General features: G+C 56.1%; 1 protein-coding gene across 18 annotated transcripts in view; it reads left to right on the top strand.

Moving 5' to 3' along the window:
• Positions 1-3,425: 3,425 nt before the first annotated feature.
• AFDN (afadin, adherens junction formation factor) overlaps positions 3,426-17,351 on the top strand; it is a 102,700-nt gene continuing 88,774 nt past the window's right edge. For all 18 annotated transcript variants that reach the window (XM_036223600.1, XM_036223626.1, XM_036223630.1 and 15 more), the window contains exon 1: positions 3,426-3,572. In XM_036223600.1, the coding sequence (XP_036079493.1) occupies positions 3,468-3,572 (105 nt within the window). In that variant the 5' untranslated portion in view covers positions 3,426-3,467. The remainder of the gene's footprint in view (positions 3,573-17,351) is intronic.

Below are 17,351 nucleotides of genomic sequence, written 5' to 3' on the forward strand. Positions count from 1 at the left end.
CACCTTGTGTGTGTGTGCACACACACATACGCACAGTCTATTTTCTTTGTGTTCTGTGTAAATAGTTATCTGTTTAAGACTTGGCTTTTTAGGGTACCATTAGCTTAGCTTATAAAATGCTAGAGAACACACTTAACCACAGATGTCTTTCTGAGTTGGTAAGCTTATATTTTTAAAAAACAAGTAAGATTAAATTCCTATTTTAAGGGCTTTTTATATCTACTTTCTCTGTGAAGACTTGTTTCCTGAAAATTCTATTAGGTAACCTAAAATTTAAGTAAATATCGAAAACATGGGAATATAATGAAGAAAGGCTAGTTTAAAAGTATATTTCTCCACTTATCAAATAAAGTAGCACATATTCTACTTATTATTCCTAGAGACTTAATCCTCTGAAATGTCCTTCTTTTTAAAAATCTAAATAAATAACAACACAAACACTTCTAGCCATAGATTAGGCGAATGAAGCATTTATTTAACTTTCTAGATTAACTAGTTAACTTTCACATGCATAGGCTACTCTGGAAAGTAGTCTACCCTAGAAATTCTGCTATTTTTGTCTTTATTATAGCCCTTTAATTTTTATGTAAAGACCATCCATTGAATTTACATGCCTAGTAAATAGGCCTATAAGGTGATTTGTATAATTATAGGACTAAAATGTTTCAAAATTTGATTAATTTAATGAAATATGTAATTTATTGGTGGTTAGAAAATTAAATAATCTATTGGCCACTAATACAGTTGATACATTTGTATGGTTTTTTCCTCCGAGATCAGTTAGGCTCCTGATCTTTTCCCTGGTGGTTTCTGTTCTCCATGCCTGTGACAATGGGGCCAGGAACAGGTTTATTACATTTGGCCTATCTTAACAACCCGGTTTTCAAAATATTTCAAGATAACTGTTTTAACATTCAAAGCTTAACCGAAAGTTTAAAAATACCATTGTTTGTTCTCATATGTTTATTCCCATTACATGACACTTTAAGGTTTTATGTAGATTTGTTTTAGAGATATTTAGAAATATTTGAGATCAGTGCCAATTAACATGGATTTCTTTTTCTTACAGTGTAACTAAAATACTTAAAAAAAATAAAGCTAAAAGTTAAATATAAAACAGAAAATAAAATTTTAAAAATGCACTCATAAATTTAAAAAATTTATCTTTTTCAATCTCACCCAATGCGGCTTTGTAATCTTTCCTCTTATATCTCAGTTTCTCTGTCTGTAAAGTAGAGTTGATAATAAATCCTCCATGGTTTTATTTTTATATAGCATTTCTTGAACACTTAAGTGTGATTATTAAACGTATCAGAACTTAGCAATACACTGAGGATAGAAGATGGATATTCTGTCTACTGATTATTCTTATATAATGTGGTATCAAAATTAACATATGGCTCAGCATAGGATCTTAAGGTCTTGAAAAACAATACAATTAGTAGAAGAATTTGTTAGCCTGAAATTTTCATGGCCTAGATATATGCCAGTTCTAAGTCTTCATGACTTAGGAATCATAGGTAGTCTATGGATTTCAGGTTGCTTTTAAACCTTTTTCACTAAACTGTAGTGGACTGGAACTATGAATTGCAGCGTGGGTATTAACATACCATTCCCATGTAATACAAAAGGGGGTTTTAATGAGTCAGAAGAACAATAATAATTAACATGAACTCAGAGCCCTCCCGTGTTGAGCATCGTACCGCGGATGCCTCATGTGTGCCACAGATCTTTTATTACACAAACAACGCTGCGGGAGCCCACACTTGTTTCCTCACGAATGGGATATTTTCTTCAGCAATAATACGTGCACTTTGGACACCTGCAATCTAACTGCCGGCTTTGCAAACCAATTCTTTACGCTAAGAGCCAAGTCGTTTTTGGTTATAGCATCATCAGGAATAAAGCTCTAACTGTTACAATTCACGTGACACTGTGGCTGATGACCCTGATGACACTTGTGGAACCTACCTCCTAGACAGTCCTGAGCTGTTCTGACACCGTGATGCTCACACAAAAACAAATCTACAAAAAAAGCAATTTGAGTCTATGAGGAAGCCCGGGGACTTAAAGGCACAGAGGAGCAGAATGCAGAACAGGAAGATGCCATTTCTACAGGTGTGCGTTCCCGCAAGTCGCCGCACTTTAAATTTTGAGAAGGAAGACTGCAGGTCTATTGAAGACTTCGTCCCCCATGGCACTGGTTCAACGCCCCAGGCCTCTTTGCTGAAAAGCCTCCTTACGCAGCCGCTCTGTGCCAGGGCAGTAGAAAAGAAGGCTGGAGACAAAGCCAGCAGGACGACAGGATCCCAATTGGTGGAGAGAAAAATCATCGCCACGTTGGAAAAGACGAAGTAATGACAAAAATAAAAAGGCTTTGTCAAATATGGCTATTTCATCATTTGGCTTTGGTATTTCAGAGATGAAGGCTTTTTGCTGCCACACGTCAGGGATCATGTGTGAAGCCAACTTTACCTGAATGAGCATTGTGGGGGTCAGTGCGTGGGAACGCGCTACGCCGACAATTTTTTTTTTTTGGGGGGGCGGAATTAAAAACACTTAATGAAACAAACATCCCTAAAATTACTAAACTGGCTATTGACATTGATGTGGGGTCTGCACGCCCACGGGGACACTGGCAGCGCGCACGCTGCCGGGCAGCACACGTGGCCCACCCCGCTGTTATTCACTACCCCGGCTTCGTGGTCCATTATGTGTGGGCGCAGCGTGCAGATCCGGTTTGAGAGGCCCTGTTCTGAATGAGTTGGGGGGGGGGGACTCGGGGAGCCCTGGATTTCAAAACGTGACCGTTGACACACACACATACACACTCACACACGCGCGCGCACACGCAGCTTGGTAACGTGCCCGCCCCACAAGACAGCAGCTTGCAGAGATGAAAGCGAGTCCCCTGGAAGGGACACATCAACTCCCCGGGGACGCCGGGGACAGCGCGGGCACCGGCGGGAGGGCGGGCCGCGGCCTGGCTGCGGCGGGGACGGCGCGGCCCGCCCGTGGGAACCGCACGCCGCCCGCGCGGGCCGGGTGGGCGGGAGGCGGCCGCGCCGAGCCGCGCCGCGCCGCGCGCAGCAGCACCTAGCGGAGGCCGCCGGGCGCGGGCGCCGGGCGCGCGACGGGGGCGCGCACGCGGCGCGGGGGCGCGCACGGCGGGCGGGGCGGGCGCGCGCGCGCGGGGCGCTCAGGGCGCACACCGGCCGGCGGGGCTGACGCGGGCCAGCGGCGGCGGCGGCGGAGGCCGCCCGCGGAGCCGGGAGCACGGGGCGGCGGGGCGGCCGAGGGGCCTGCGGAGAGCGAGCAGCGCGGCGGCGGCGCCGAGGCGGCCGAGCGCGCGGGGAGCGGGGCCCGCGGACCCTGGGCGCGCGGTCCCGCCCGGCCCGGCCGCACCCGCGTCCGCGCCCCCGGCCCCGACCCCCGCGGCGGCCGGGCGGAGCGGCGGCGCCGGGAGCATGTCGGCGGGCGGCCGCGACGAGGAGCGGCGGAAGCTGGCGGACATCATCCGCCACTGGAACGCCAACCGGCTGGACCTGTTCGAGATCAGCCAGCCCACCGAGGTGCGCGGGCCGCCGGCGGCCTCCCTCCGGCCGCCTCCCCCGGGGGCCCCCGGCCCCGCCACCCCGGGACCCCCGCCCGCGCCGCGGACCCCGTGGCCGCGCCCTGGCGGCCGCCCGCTCGCGCCCGGGTCCCGGCGGCCGCGCGGGCCGGCGCGGGCGCAGCGCGGTCACCTGTGCCCGGGGCCAGGGTCGCGCGGGCGGGCGGGCGGACGCCGCAGGGGGCGGGGTCAGGCAGGGCAGGCCGAGGTGGTCACACGAGGGGGGGGGGGCCGCGGGCGGGGGGCGGGCTCGCGGGCGGGGGCGGGTCGCGGGCCCGGTGGGGGTCCCGGGGGTCGCGGACCGGGAGGAGCCCCCCGCCGGGCGCGGGGTCCCGTGGTGGCCGGCGGGCGTGGTCGCACGGAATTCACCCCCGTTACCGCGCCCGCAGCCCCGGGGCCGCGGCGCCCGCACGGCGGGCCGCGGGACCTTTGTCACCGCGGAGGGCACGGGACCGACGCCGTTGTGCCCAGGGCGTTTGGGGGCTCGGGGTGGCCATGGCGGGCGCGAAGCAGGTGGCAGGGCAGGCGCTGTGCCCGCGGGGTGGCCGGCAGCGCGGCCCGGAGGCGAACTCCGGGGGGCAGCGAGGGTCTCGGCTTCGCCGCCGCGGCCGGGGCGTGCGGGACAGCGCGCCTCCCCCGGGGCGGGGGTCCGGGGACTGGCGGTGCCGGGGGCGGGGCAGCGGCCGCGCGGGCCCCGCGGACCCGCGGGAAGCCGCGCTCGCCCCGGGCCTGGCCCGCGGCGGTCGCCCGGAGCAAAGCCGCCGCGAGCCCCGGACCGCACGGGGGGCAGAGCGAGCCCCGTCCCCGGCGGTGGGGTGGGGGCGCTGTGCGGGGCTGTGCGGGACAAAGACCCGAGCCGTTCGTAGCCTGAGCGTGGGTACTTGGCTGGATCTCGGGTCGCAGTGTCGCGCAGACTCACAGCGTGCAGCCCACAGGGCTTGTGCCCGCCTAGGAAGTGTGTTCAAAGCATCTTTTGATTTGTTCTAATAGGTAATTCGGAGCCAGTACTGTTTGTCACAATACCAGTGCACAGGCGCCAGGCACGTTTGAAACATTCTCCTGGAATGTACTCCTTTTTCTTAACCCCCCAGTTGACATTTTTTTGAGTTAAGTTGATGTTCACCTTTTAAACATCTCGTGTTTCCGAGGCAGAGGGTCCCATTTCTTCGGTCTCCGTGGGTCGAGCCCGTCGCCTTGGTCTGTGGGCGGGTGCTAAGACCCCTGTCCCGGCTCGGGGAGGTTCTGCCCTCGGCCCCTTGGCCCACCCCGTGGTGGTGCCGAGGCGGCCCGCATTCGCCAGACCTGTACTGCGAATTCTGAAGTTTGAGCCTTCGCAGGGCTGCCTGTGCCCTGTGATCCCCTCTGCTGGCGCTGGGCACCCAGTCACCACCCTGCAGGGGTCAAGGGTCACGCCCCTGGTCTGCACTGTGCTGTGGCCCGCAGTGCTTTCTTGTTTGCTTTCTTGTTTTGGATGTCGTGTTCTGAGCACGTTGAGGGTGGGCCAGGCCCGGCTGTGGTGTTTGGTGGGTTGCGTGTGTGAAAGGCGTTGTCCACTTACGATTGTTTTCAGCTCAGCTGGGGTTTGTCAGGCTGTGACCCCACTGCAGGTGGGGGAGTGCCCGTTTAGGCATTCAGGTTCCGGTTGCCAGCTTGAACACTGATAGGTTAAGTTACTCCTCGTTCACAACTCATTGTTTCTAATGATTTTATGAATTAGATGCTAGTAAGCAAACTGGTATGTAGTGAAGTATTCATTCCTGGGCTTATTAGCATGTCTTTTGGAAGGCGACATGCAATAATTTAGCTTTCAGGATTATATTTTCTTTTAAGATTAAATTGATTTTTCTTATCTCTATTTTAAAAAATTTGGTTGTAAAGTTTCCTGGTACATAATTTTTTCTGTTTGAAGAGATCTATTTATAATTGTTTTTTGAGAAATTCTCCAAGTCTAGTTGAGAAAAGGAATACTTTTTTTTTAAGTTTAGTAATAGAAAATTCAGTTTACTCTTTAGGACTTTAAATTGACTTGGTATTTTTAAAAATCCTAAATCAGAAACATTATAATTCATCGATTTCATTAAGTTATGTTTCTAAGCACTCAATTGAAATTTTTTCTCTATTTTCTTACATACGGGTAATTAGTGAAGTAAAACTGGCCTGTCATTTGAGAGCCGCCTTTGCTCATAGTTCTTCTGCAGGCGGGAAGTTGCCGTGTCTGTATGTTGATGCAAAGCAAAGGTGAAGGGCTTTTTTTGGAAAATGATTATTTCATTTAGTAATTTTTCCTCCCCACTTACACCTGAACATTTCTGTTTTTAGAAATGATTCTCCAGGAATGTATTAGAAAGCTTTTCATAATGAAACAAATTGTTGTTTTTTAAATGTCCATATGTTATTTTTCTTAGGTTTTTGTTGTTGTTGTTGTCTAGTGTCTACATCACACTTTTTGTTTCTGGAGAACTTTAGCACACTCTTAAGTTTTGTTCTGGTTTTGGAAGTCACGCTTCAGATTTAAAGGTACTTTTCATTATGACGTAGGTAAACTTACTTTGTGTTAATTCTCTATAGTAGTATTTCAAGGCCAGTGGTTCGAGTTTACTTTATCTAAACTTGTATGAAAATTTTACCATCTAATGATGAATTTTTACTCTATTTGGCTGTCACAGATTATTTCTTAGCTTTCTACAAGAATGTGTTGTAGCAATGGCCTTTATTATGTTCCGGAAATGTTGAATTTGGTTTATGGGCATAAGATTTAAGCCTTATGTTTATGTATTTGGACAGTCTTTTTAAGTTTGTGTACGAGAGTAAAGTTGTGGTTTTTTCTTTTGTTCGCTTTGGAGGGCGGGTACGATGATCATGATCGGTATCTGCTATCAGATTTTTTAACTCCATTAATCATCTTTGATTGGTGGTTTCAGGCAGCCCGTGATAACCCGCTTGATAATTCTGTGGTTTCTGTTTAGGAAGATGATAAGCTTGGCTTTTTGGATTACATTCTCTTTTTAAGAAAATCAGAATATGTTTTCAAATCAAAGTGGTTAAGCTTGCTTTTTCTTTCATATACATTTGTGTGCAAAAAGAGGGCTTCCAAAGAAAAAGCAGGTAGGATTTTATCGATCCATATTTTTTAATCCCTTCCTCACTTGGATCCCAGGTTGTTTTGGAGTTTTCAAGTGAGAGTTGACAATCTAAACTTAACATTGGTATTTTACCACCAGGAGATCGATGTTAAGCTGAATTAATATTTTAATGATTATGGGAAACCGTAAGTCATAGTAAAAGTGTCTTCAAGCTATTTAGTTCTGTCCTTTTTTGATTTTTAATGTTAAGGCTTTATTTCTTTTGGGAAATTATCATGGCAGAGTGCTTCTTGCCAATCTTTCCTTCTCATTGCCTCCTCAGCAGAGGGTTTGTGGGGTCGCCCAGAGGTCTACGGTCGCTCTGTGGCTGTCCACTGTTTAAGTTACCCCAAGCACATCATTCCAGCCACAGGTTTGTCTGTCTGCCTCCCTGATGACGTGTGAAGCCCAGCACTTAGAGTTTTATTTTTTTAAACATTATTCTTATATTTGTCGCGTGGTAGGTGCTCAATAAATATTTTGTGGGAAGAATATTGAATGTGGCTTTTTTGTGTATACTTTTATTCCTGACAAAAAGTGGGGTGTATGCTTTTTTAAAACAATGGAATTGTCTATTAGAGTATTAAAGATTTATGTTTTCCAGTCTCAATTTTTGGTGTAAAAATTACAACTAAACGCAGACACTATGGTAGGTAGTTGACCACTTCGTTTCATGAGATAATAAAGTCATTTCTTTTATTATTTCTTGAGTTCATTGCTTTCTTTTTGCACTGTTGGAAAAAAATAACCTAGAATTTGTGTGGACACCCACATATGCTTTATTTAAGGTGAATATGTTATATTTTAATACTCTGGTTGGTCTTGAGAAGAAATGTGATTCCTGTCACCCAGACGTGTGTGTGAAAAATACCTTCTGGTTTGTCAGCAGAGGCAGAGTGGGAAGTCTCAGGTGAAGTAGAAATAATTGCATAACCTGTAGCTAACTCTCTATTCCAGACTAATGACAGTTGTGTTATTAAACATTGGTACTTTGGAAGGTTTCTTTCCGGTGACTAATGTGTAATGAGATAGTTGCCCATGGTGTTTGTAGTATTTATAGGCGTATCAGGTCCTCTTTTTTTTTTTTAATGACCTGGACCTCCGCGGTGGTTGTAACCTTTAGCTCCTGGGGTGACTGGTTGGGGGGTGTGTTTGGGTGTGTTTGTGAGTCTGACATTGTCTAGTTATCTTAGGTTGGGACTGTACCTAGTCTAGTTTCAGTGTGGTATCTTCCTGCCAGTGAAAAATAATTTTCCTTGATGTGACTTGTAGCCTTAATGGAATAGGCCTTCTCGAACTATCGGATCTCGGTTGTGGTCAGTGCGAGACTGGCAGCAGAGTGGTTCTTTAATATTCTTGAAAAAACCGTGAGTCACAGGAACTGGGGATATGGTACCAAATTGTTGGGAGGCTTAAGAAGAAAGGTTTAAGGTTTCTTCACTGAGCATTTAATTCAGCAGTTGCAGCGTGTAAAGCAAAGGTGTTGGGAGTTTTCCTGGTTCTATCAGTTAATTTGTTTATAGTGTTACCAGTCTTGAACTTCGGCCTAATGTCAGAAGACGCTTATAAATAACATAGCAATTGTTTTGATATGAACCTTTATTATAACTAAAATGCATATGCGAGCAACGTGATCGAACATGAAACTAAACCGATCTCTGACCTGGAAATTATCTTCGGGGTAGGGAGTGTTGGCGTTTGTGCCCAGCTTGCTATCCATTAGTGTCGCTTCCCCATGGCAGGTAGGAGGTGCCGGCACGGGGGCGGACCTTCTCTCGGCCTGCCTTTCCAGGTGTGAAGCAGGTGGCAGACCCATTGCCCGGTTCTGGGCGTGTCCCGGTCCGCGGGCTACGAGCGGCGGGCTGGCAGGGCGTGAAAACCCACTGGCGGGCCCTGGCCAGGATCCCGGCGGCGGGGCGCCAGCAGGTGTGGCCGGACTGCCTCGGCGCGCGAGCCGGGCACCGGCAGAAGCTGCTTCTGGACGTTTCTCGTCTTACCTGGGGCTCAGGACGCAGGCGAGAGGGCTGCCGAGGGGGTCCGCGCGTCTCTGGTCGCCTGGCTGAGCTTTGGTCCCCGCAGCAGTAAGGCCTAAGCCTTCGCTCACCCGTGGGCGCCCGTGATGGACCAAAGCCTTTGCGATTCAGTTTGGAGAGCGCGCGTGTCCTGCGAGGTGAAAGGGTGCACCTGCATGCAGAAGTAGGTCACGTGTCACTGGGAAGGTCTTTCCCCAGTGCGAGTTCATGGATGAGGATGAGGATGGCAAGGGTTCCTGCTTTGTGCTGCGAACGTGTGTCGTGAACGAAACCGTTGAGACGCGCTGAGAGCGAGTCGTTTCCTGTGCCTGGAAAGTGGCCCAGGTTTCCGCACTTTCGCACGGGAGACGTTGGTCGCATTAACGTTAGCAAAGTGAACCGTGCGGCTCGGAGAGTGTCGGACGGCGCTTTGGTCACGCTTGCCCGTGGGTGGGACGCACGGCGCGCTCTGCTCGCTGAAGGTCGTCACCCCGCTGTGGCCTGGCCGACCTCCAGGAGCCCTTTTGGAGTGACCACCCGGGACCGCGGGCGCGAACGGGGTCGTCCGTCCACGTGAGGCGAACGTGCTTCCCCTGCCGCGTCTCGGTGCCCGAGGTCGTGCGCGTCCCCAGGAGTCCCGTCCTCGCGCTGCTGGGCCGCAGTGGCGGGGCGGGCGGGGCGGGCCCCTCGGTGGGGCAGGGCACCTGCTCTCCTGCTTTTAAAAGCGTCCCCCATCCCGGCGGAAGCGCCGAGGACGCGCTGAGCTCTGCCACGAGCCGTCGTCGGACAGCGAGGTCTCCTGATGCTCCCAGGAACTCCACCTGGCGAGTCTGTTGTTTTTCGCAGTAAAGGACAGTTTGACCTACAACATTAGGACCCGTCACCGCAATTTGAGAAGTTTTTTGGTCCAGCGCAGCCGCGTGGCTCGCGTTGGTCGGCACCTTCGCATGTGGCCTCTGCCGCCTGGCTGCGTCCGCGCTCCGGCCGGAGGGAGGTCGGGCTCACGCCCTTCGCACGGCGAAGCCAGCCGCCCCCAGCCCCCTCTGTTCTTCTCTGCCGATGGCGGCGCTTTCCACGGTGACCCCTGCTTCTGTTCCCTGACTTCGGAGGAGGCCCGGTAATCCTCCTGTGCTCCGGCTCCTTTTCAGGCACCTGCGACCAGCCCCCGGGCCTGGGCCTGGGCCGGGGCCGGGCGAGTCGTCCCCTCCGGCTCCGTGTCCGGCTCCATGTGTCTCGTCGAGAGGACGCGCGGGAGCGACAGTACGCGTCCCCGCGGACACAGTCGGCCACGTACGGCCCGTCATGCCCCGAAAACGCGCTCCGCCCGTGTGCCAGCCTGGTGTACACCCCGCGCCTCGGGGACCGTCATGCCCCGAAAACGCGCTCCGCCCGTGTGCCAGCCTGGTGTACACCCCGCGCCTCGGGGACGCGACTTTCAAATACGTCATCGTTAGGTGGACGTGGCCGTGATCGTCTGAATCGGCGTGAGCGCCCCGTGCCTGAGGAAGGTGCCTGTGAGGTGCAGCACGATTGCGCCCGGACTCCGAACGAGAGCTTCGGCCACGTCGCGGTTTTCACGTGAACGAACTTTTTTGTGTTGGCAAAAATCTAGGGTGATTGCTTTTAAGACATTGATAATGAAAGTAAGAAGCAGTTACGTGGACGTTCCCAGCGTGGGGCCAAGAGCTTTATTTTCATTTCTGGGGCTGTCCCCTGCGGAAGGTTCCCGTAATGGCTTTTCATGTGCCGTCGCGCTAAAGCCCGTCGCTCTGTCTCGTGCTCTGAACGGACCTTCCACCCACGCGGGCGCCGCGCCGTCAGGCCCTGGCCTTGGGAAGTGTCGGTTCCCTGAGTTTCGCGGATTGTCACGTGCTGATGAATTTATTTAAACAACATCAGACGTCACACTTGTTCACATGGCCACGGATCTGAAGAGTCCTGAGTGTTGGGAGGTTCTCAGGCTCACGGTGGTGGACGCAGGTTTCAAACGTTTGCTTTCTTGTCGGTGCTCGGCTTTCGTTGTCGGCAGCTCGCGAAGGGCCGGGCTTTCTCAGCGGAGGACGTGCCCGCCCGCCGTCCACGCCCGAGCGACCGTGGCTCGCCCGTCCTCGCAGGCGAACGTGGCGGCACGTTCCCTTCCCGGCTCGCAGGCCGCGCAGTGCGTCCCCTCGCGAGGCCGTGGGACGCCGGCGTGCAGCTCGGGGACAGCCTCGTGTCCACGTCCCGTGGCGGCACGCGGCGCGTGGGGCACACGCACTCAGCAGCGAGCGCGGTGCGGCCGCGCGTCGCGTCGTCGAGGGCGTGAGTGGAGCCGGCCTCTGTTTCAGAGCGCGGACGCGGAGCCCCGGGGTCCGGCTGTCACCGGGGCCCCCGTGCGCACCGGGAGAGGCTTCGACCGCGCGGCGGGCCCGCGGGGGTCGCAGGGAACCCCGAGGCTGCGTGGGCCGCGGTCGAGCTGGACTCTGCTGAGCTGCCGCCCGGAATAGTTAGCGATGGGTTCAAGAACTTCGGTTCGGGCTGATCTTAAAAATCTATTCTGAGGTGGACACTGAAGTCTGTGTTTGTGGAGTTTTCCAGCTGGTGCTGCGAAGTTAAGGGACAGGGAGCGTTTAAAGAGGGCAGGCGGGGCTCGCTGTGAGGAGAAGGGCGGTGTCCGGTGTCCGCATTCACCGGGTCACGGCTCTGCTCGCTGTCCACGTCCACACGCCCATTGCGGCGTACTGAGCTGTGGTGAGGTGCAGGCGCGGACGTTTCTGTCCCTGAAGAACGCCGGCCACAACCGGGTTGTGACTGTGGCTGACCCGGGAGATGGCGCCGGCCACCCCGCTCCCGGGCGCGGTGCTGGGCCCGAGGACGGCGCCGCCGGGGGGTCCGCGCGGTGCCGGGGGGTGGGGCGGGGGGCGGGCGCGGGCTCGTGTCCTCCGGCCTCGGCCCCCGCGTGCGAGCCGCGTTCCGCCAGCCACCGACCATGGAGGACGCCTGTTTTTCTGCTGTTCGCGGGTGTTTTCTCTTAGGTTTAGGACGTTTCCTGGGAGAAAGACAGTCACACGAGCACGGACAGGCAGTATGCACGTCCCGAAGCCTGCGGCGGGACCGTCAGCACCCCAGAACACGCGAACGTGCGGCGATTTCGAGCTCGCGTGGCGAAGCCAGGCGTCGGGTGCGGGGCGTGCGTCGGCGCTGGGGGCGCCTTGCGGGCGGCTGCGCCCCGTGTCGCCGGCGCGGCTGGGGGGGATCCACGAGAGCTTTTGGTGACCGTTTCCTTTTTACAGATAGCATTGCTAAATTATTTTGGCGATACACTGTTTTTTAACCGCTTAGAGAAATGTGTTTATTAATAAACATGTTTTAATTTACCGGGGTGATAAAACAGATAAGAAACCGAGACTGCTGAGTAGGTGAGCTCGGGAATGGCTCCTTTGGGGCCAGCCGAGCTGCTGTGGGCCCTGGAGGGGGAGCCGGCGAGAGGACCGGGGAGCCGGCGGGGGGACCGGGGAGCCGGCAGGAGGACCATGGACAGGGGTTTCTCCGCCGTGTAGACTGGGGACCTCGCATGTCTTAAAATGTGTTTTACTCCAGGTTTGGCAGAGGTGACCTTGCGGGTGACCTTGTGGAGGTCATGGTTCCCGTCATGTGTTTTATGCCACATGTGCCGGTATCAGTTTTTGAACATTATGTTTTTATTGCCTTTGTGAAGTCGTTACTTTGGGAGTATCAAGGATAGTGAAGTTAAGACCAATAAATCTGGAAAAGCATTAAAAACCATTTACGATGCTGTTTACTTCACTGTAGTGAGATTATACATTTAAAATGTTTTCTTTCTGTTATAAAAAAATGTGCTCGTTAGGATATTTGGAAAATGCTTGAAGCACGTGGGTATGTTTAGTCGTATCTGGTTATTAATCATGTGTCTTTATCCAGTACTGAGTTATGTTTCTTAACCAGCCACATGTCCATCAGGAATTCAGCTTTCGAAAGTTACCGAGGTTCTCCTGGCAAGCGCTGTAGCGTCTCACATTCTGTGGGCGCGCTGTGTGCGCGACCTCCCGTGCTCCTTAGTGGTCCTCTAGGGGGGCGGGGGTGCTTTCGCTCGCCTCGTTTTCGGATGAGGGATCCATGGCTGGCGGGATTCCGTGGCTCGCTGGAGGCCGGGCCGCAGGGGGTCTCACTCTGCAGCTTCGTGCTCTCAGGCCCCTTCGTGGAATTCAGAAGTGCAGCGTCACCGCAGTGAACGCAGTGCTTGCGAGTTTCAGAGGAAAATAAGTTAGGGGGTAATCCGGAGCTTAACTTTCAGGAAGAACCGCAAGCGTGATCTGATTCGTGAAACGTGCACGTCACGTTGCGTGCTGTTGGACGTGTGCGTTTCGTATGGACACATGTACGTGAAGGCATTGGTTCTCATCGTGGCCTTGTAGCCCTGTTGCAATTTTATCTTCCACATCTGGGACAGACGCCTGAGTTTGGTGTCAGCGCGGTGCGCGGCGGCCCGACGTCTGGGGCCTGACGCGGCCTGACGGCGGCTCTGCCGGCCTCCGGGGGCCCGGGGAGCAGGGGCGGCAGCGCCTGCCCGAGGCCCTGACGCTGCCGTGTTCGCACCCGCCCCCGCCGGCCGCGCCGCGCCGAGGGCCGTCGCGTGCCGTCCCCGTCCCCGTCCCCCGGGGCGCAGCCCCCTTCGGGGCCCCCTCCTCGACTGCTCCGGGTGCCGCCTCGGCCCTGCTCAGTGTGGAGCAGCTCGCCAGCCGGGCTCGGCGCTTCAGTGTCGTGGGGGAGCAGTACCCCTCGGACACGGCTCTTCCAAACAGGGCTCCTCGATGGCCGTGAGCTCGCCCGTGACATCTTTGAGCAAATATTTGCCATCCCAGAACTAGAAAGACAAAATGGCAGGTCCAGGGAACAGCCTGCCTGACCTCTCAGATCACGCAGATGCACTTCCTGGGTCATGAGTCTGTGTTTTCTCTTGTGAGAAGCTTCTAGGTGGGGGTGGGGACACTTTTATGGCCCAGGACTCTGACTCTGCTTGTAAGGGCGGCTGGCAGCAGCTGAGTGTGCTCGCCAGGCTCTGGGGCGGGGTGGCCCGGTGGGCGTGACTTCAGGCCCCCCCCCCCCCGTCTCCTTCCTCATTGTACCCGTCTGGGGTGGCATTTGCCTGTACAGTGCCGTGGCTCATATTCTAACATAAAATATATTTTGACTTTAAAAAGTTTATTTATTTTTACCAACTGGCACCTAAACTACCAGATGTTACCCATTTGTAGTTTGCGCAGCTTCCGAACAGCTTTCCGATGCTTCAGGAATGTCTGCCCTTCTTCGTTGGCGTGACGGCGTTTTTAGACGTTTTATCTTCAGTAATTACACATGCATGGGATCGATTCTTGGGCGACGTTGCAGGTGTTGCGTAAGATTCAGCGCTAATCGTCGTTTGCTTCTGCCTGTGAGCAGAGGCTCTGGAAGCGGGCGCCTGCGAGGGGGCCGAGCGTCCGAGAAATGGCTTCTGCCGCGTAGCTGGTCTGTTTGTGTTTCAGAGGCTTAGCCCTGTTAAAACTGTTGACATTGAAACGCTTTTCTTGGATGAACCGAGGCCAGTGCAGCTGTCTGTCTCGCAGACTAACGTTTACTGAGGGCTCGGGGCGTTTCGGGCGCTGTGAGGGACCAGCCCCACAGGAGCCGAGGACGCCATCGGCGTGGTCAGGGGAGGGGGTGAAACGCACTGGGGTGGGCCCAGCGTGCCCCGGGAGGGGAGCCCGAACGGTAGCCGACAGCCCGGACTGCCTTCGGGCCCGAGGTCGGATCCTGGCCCTCCCCCCACTCCGTAAGTGTGTCCCCCTCCGTCCCCAGTTCCAAGGTCACTCCTTGAGTGGTCACCTCCTACGTGCCGGTCACCGCGTAAGTGCTGAGCATGCAAAACTCAGCGGACGCGTGGTCCTTTCCTCCGGTGGCCCCCGCTCCGTGTGCGAGACAAGGACGCCGACGTGCCGAGGGCCCCGTTCGCACGGTGGGCGCAGGGCCGTGGGCGCAGGGCCGTGGGCGCAGGGCGTGGGCGCAGGGCCGTGGGCGCGAGGCGACGCGTCGGGCGGGAGGCGTCCGGTGTGGGTGGGTGCAGCCGCGCCTGGCCGAGGGCGTTGCTCGCTCCGCGGACGGGTGTCGCCCGGTGCCCGTTGGGTAGAGGTGGGCAGGGGACACCTGCCGGCAGAGCCGCTGCGAGCAAGGGAACAGCACGCGTCGGGCGCAGGCGGCGTGGCCAGGGGGCCTCCCGCCCACGCAGGCCCGTCCCCTTTGCCTGCGTTCGTTCTAGGAAATGTCTGTTCCGAACCCTGGAGGATGCGTAGGAAGCAGCCGGGGACCCGGTGCGGAACTCAGTTTAACCCGCTCGGTCCGGTCGGCCCGTGCGTGCCGTGGACACGGGGCCGCGTCCGTGCGCGGCCCACCGCGTCGCTCCTCCCTGGGCGCGGGCCTCAGGCTTGACCACGTGACTTCCTTGGGCCGGTGACATGTGCCACCCCGAGGCGCAGCTCAGAGTCGTGGCTCTGTCGCTGCTCTTCCCTCCTCCGTTGGTTCCAGGCCGGGGCCAGTTCCCTCTCTGGTACCGGGGTGCGGGGGACAGTTGTGGCCACCCACGGAGGTGTCGTCACAGCCAGAGGTGACACTTCGGTGGAAGCCGCCGAGGTCGCGGGCTCGTGCGCATCCCTGGAGCGTGTGTGTGTCCGCCCAGGTGACCCCGCTCGCCCGCTGGGCCGGAGGCGCTGCCCGGTGTCCTGGGGCGTTGGCGGCCAGGGCAGGGCCATTCTAGATGAGAGCGCACCGTGCCGTGCAGCCCGGCAGGCCCACCCTGGCCGCGTGTCGTGGTGTTGGGGTCAGGGCCGGAGGCGGGAGGCTGTGGGTCACGTGGCAGTTGTGCCCGAACGGGGCAGGCTGAGCGTGGGGGCGCAGCGCAGGGGACGGAGCACGGGGTCACGGAGGTGCAGTCGGGACGTGGGGAGCGGGGTTCGTCCAGCGCGTCGGGGCTGGCATCGTGACCAGAATTTAAGGAAAAAACGTAAATGGCAGGTTAGATCTGGGGGAGTAAGCAGCTGTCTTTGGGTCGCTTTGAATTGGAGGTGCTTGTCCATCTCCAGGTAGACGTTTCCGGCACCGGCGGTGGACGAGCTGGAGCAGGGCTGGTTGTCATGGGCCGGGCAGGTGGCCTCAGTGTGGACGACCCTGCTCAGGGAGAGTCGCGAGAGGAGGGACGGGCACGGGGAGAGGAGGCGGGAGAGCGGCCAGCGGCCGGGGTCTGGGGAGGAGGACGCGCCAGCCCACGGAAGGACAGTGGCCGTGGAAGACCGGGAGCAAAGCCTGCCACCGCCCGAGTCTGGGGGAGCGGGGGGAGTGTCGCCCGTGGGACTTCCTGCCCGGTGACCCGGGCCTTCCCGTCCCCCGGCCCGGCGCTGCCCCTCTGCCCGCCCTGCGCCTCCCCGGTCCCCGTGCTCCGCTCCCCTCCGCCCGGCTCCTCGGCAGTGTGAGCGTTTTCATGGTGGTGTGTGTCCTCTCCTGATGCTGTTCATGACAGGGGACCTGCAATTAAGTATGGGATCATTATCCTGAGATCAAGGAGCAAATTAATATTGAGCGGAGCTGACTTAGTATTCTCATTTAACATTTATTGGCTTCAAACTGTGCGTGTTCATTGAGGTACTGAAAACGCCGGTGTCCGCAGGGCGCGGGACGCTCTGGGAGGGGGCCCGTGGAGGGCCCGACCTCCTGGCCGGAGCTTTCGACTCTTCTGTCTCCGCGTTGCCGGGACGTCTTCCCGGGGTGCCCGACGTCGGTCGCGGCTTGCTGTGCCGCTGTGCGGGTGCCGTCACCACGCAGCCGCTCTGCGTGCGTCCTCGACCAGGTGTGTGGGTGACGGGTGATGCGCCTACACCGGACCTGCCGCTGTCTTTGGGGCGAGGCCGGCGGTCGGCCGACGAACACGCCTCAGGAATGCTGGCCTCCGCCGGCGTCCAGCCCTCTGCCTCGGTCATCTCCAGCCTCCTCCAGTCACGTTCGCACACGTATGAGCGTTTCGTCATCTGCATGGTCTATCAAGAAAGGTCTAAAAAAAACCAGAACAGCAAAAACTAGGTCCGACTTCGGTGGCCAGTCTCGCAGGAGTGGAAGAGGTAGTGAGTGTGGGAGAAGAAAGGCAGACAGAATTCGGGGCCCGGTGGGACGTGGGTGCACGTGGGTCACCGGCTCAGAGTGGAGACTTGTCCCCAAGGCCAACACCGTCTCAGAGCGGCCGGTGCGGAACCAGCGGGCCGCTCCGTCATGGGCGCGGCTGCCCCCGCGTCCCGTCGTGCCGCCCTCAGCCGTCCCGTTGACCCTCCCGAGCTCGCCCCGCGGCGGGCGCCCGCCGGCCACGCCGTTCCAGTGCTGTTTGCGTCCTCGCAGGTGGGGGATTGGTGGACGTGTCTATTAAGGAACTGACGGCTGTCGATCCTGGAGGCGGCCGCGCGAGCTCCCAGGGCGAATCTGGAGCTTTGGTTCCGAAGCCCGCCCTTCCCCGCGGGGTCCTGGGCACGTCTGTAGGAACCGAGTGCGTGGAGCTCGTGCAGATGTCAGCGACCTGGTAGCATGTCGTAAGAA

Source organism: Rousettus aegyptiacus, unplaced genomic scaffold (genome assembly GCF_014176215.1).
Source record: "Rousettus aegyptiacus isolate mRouAeg1 unplaced genomic scaffold, mRouAeg1.p scaffold_m13_p_1, whole genome shotgun sequence".
Classification (NCBI taxonomy): Eukaryota; Metazoa; Chordata; class Mammalia; order Chiroptera; family Pteropodidae; genus Rousettus; species Rousettus aegyptiacus.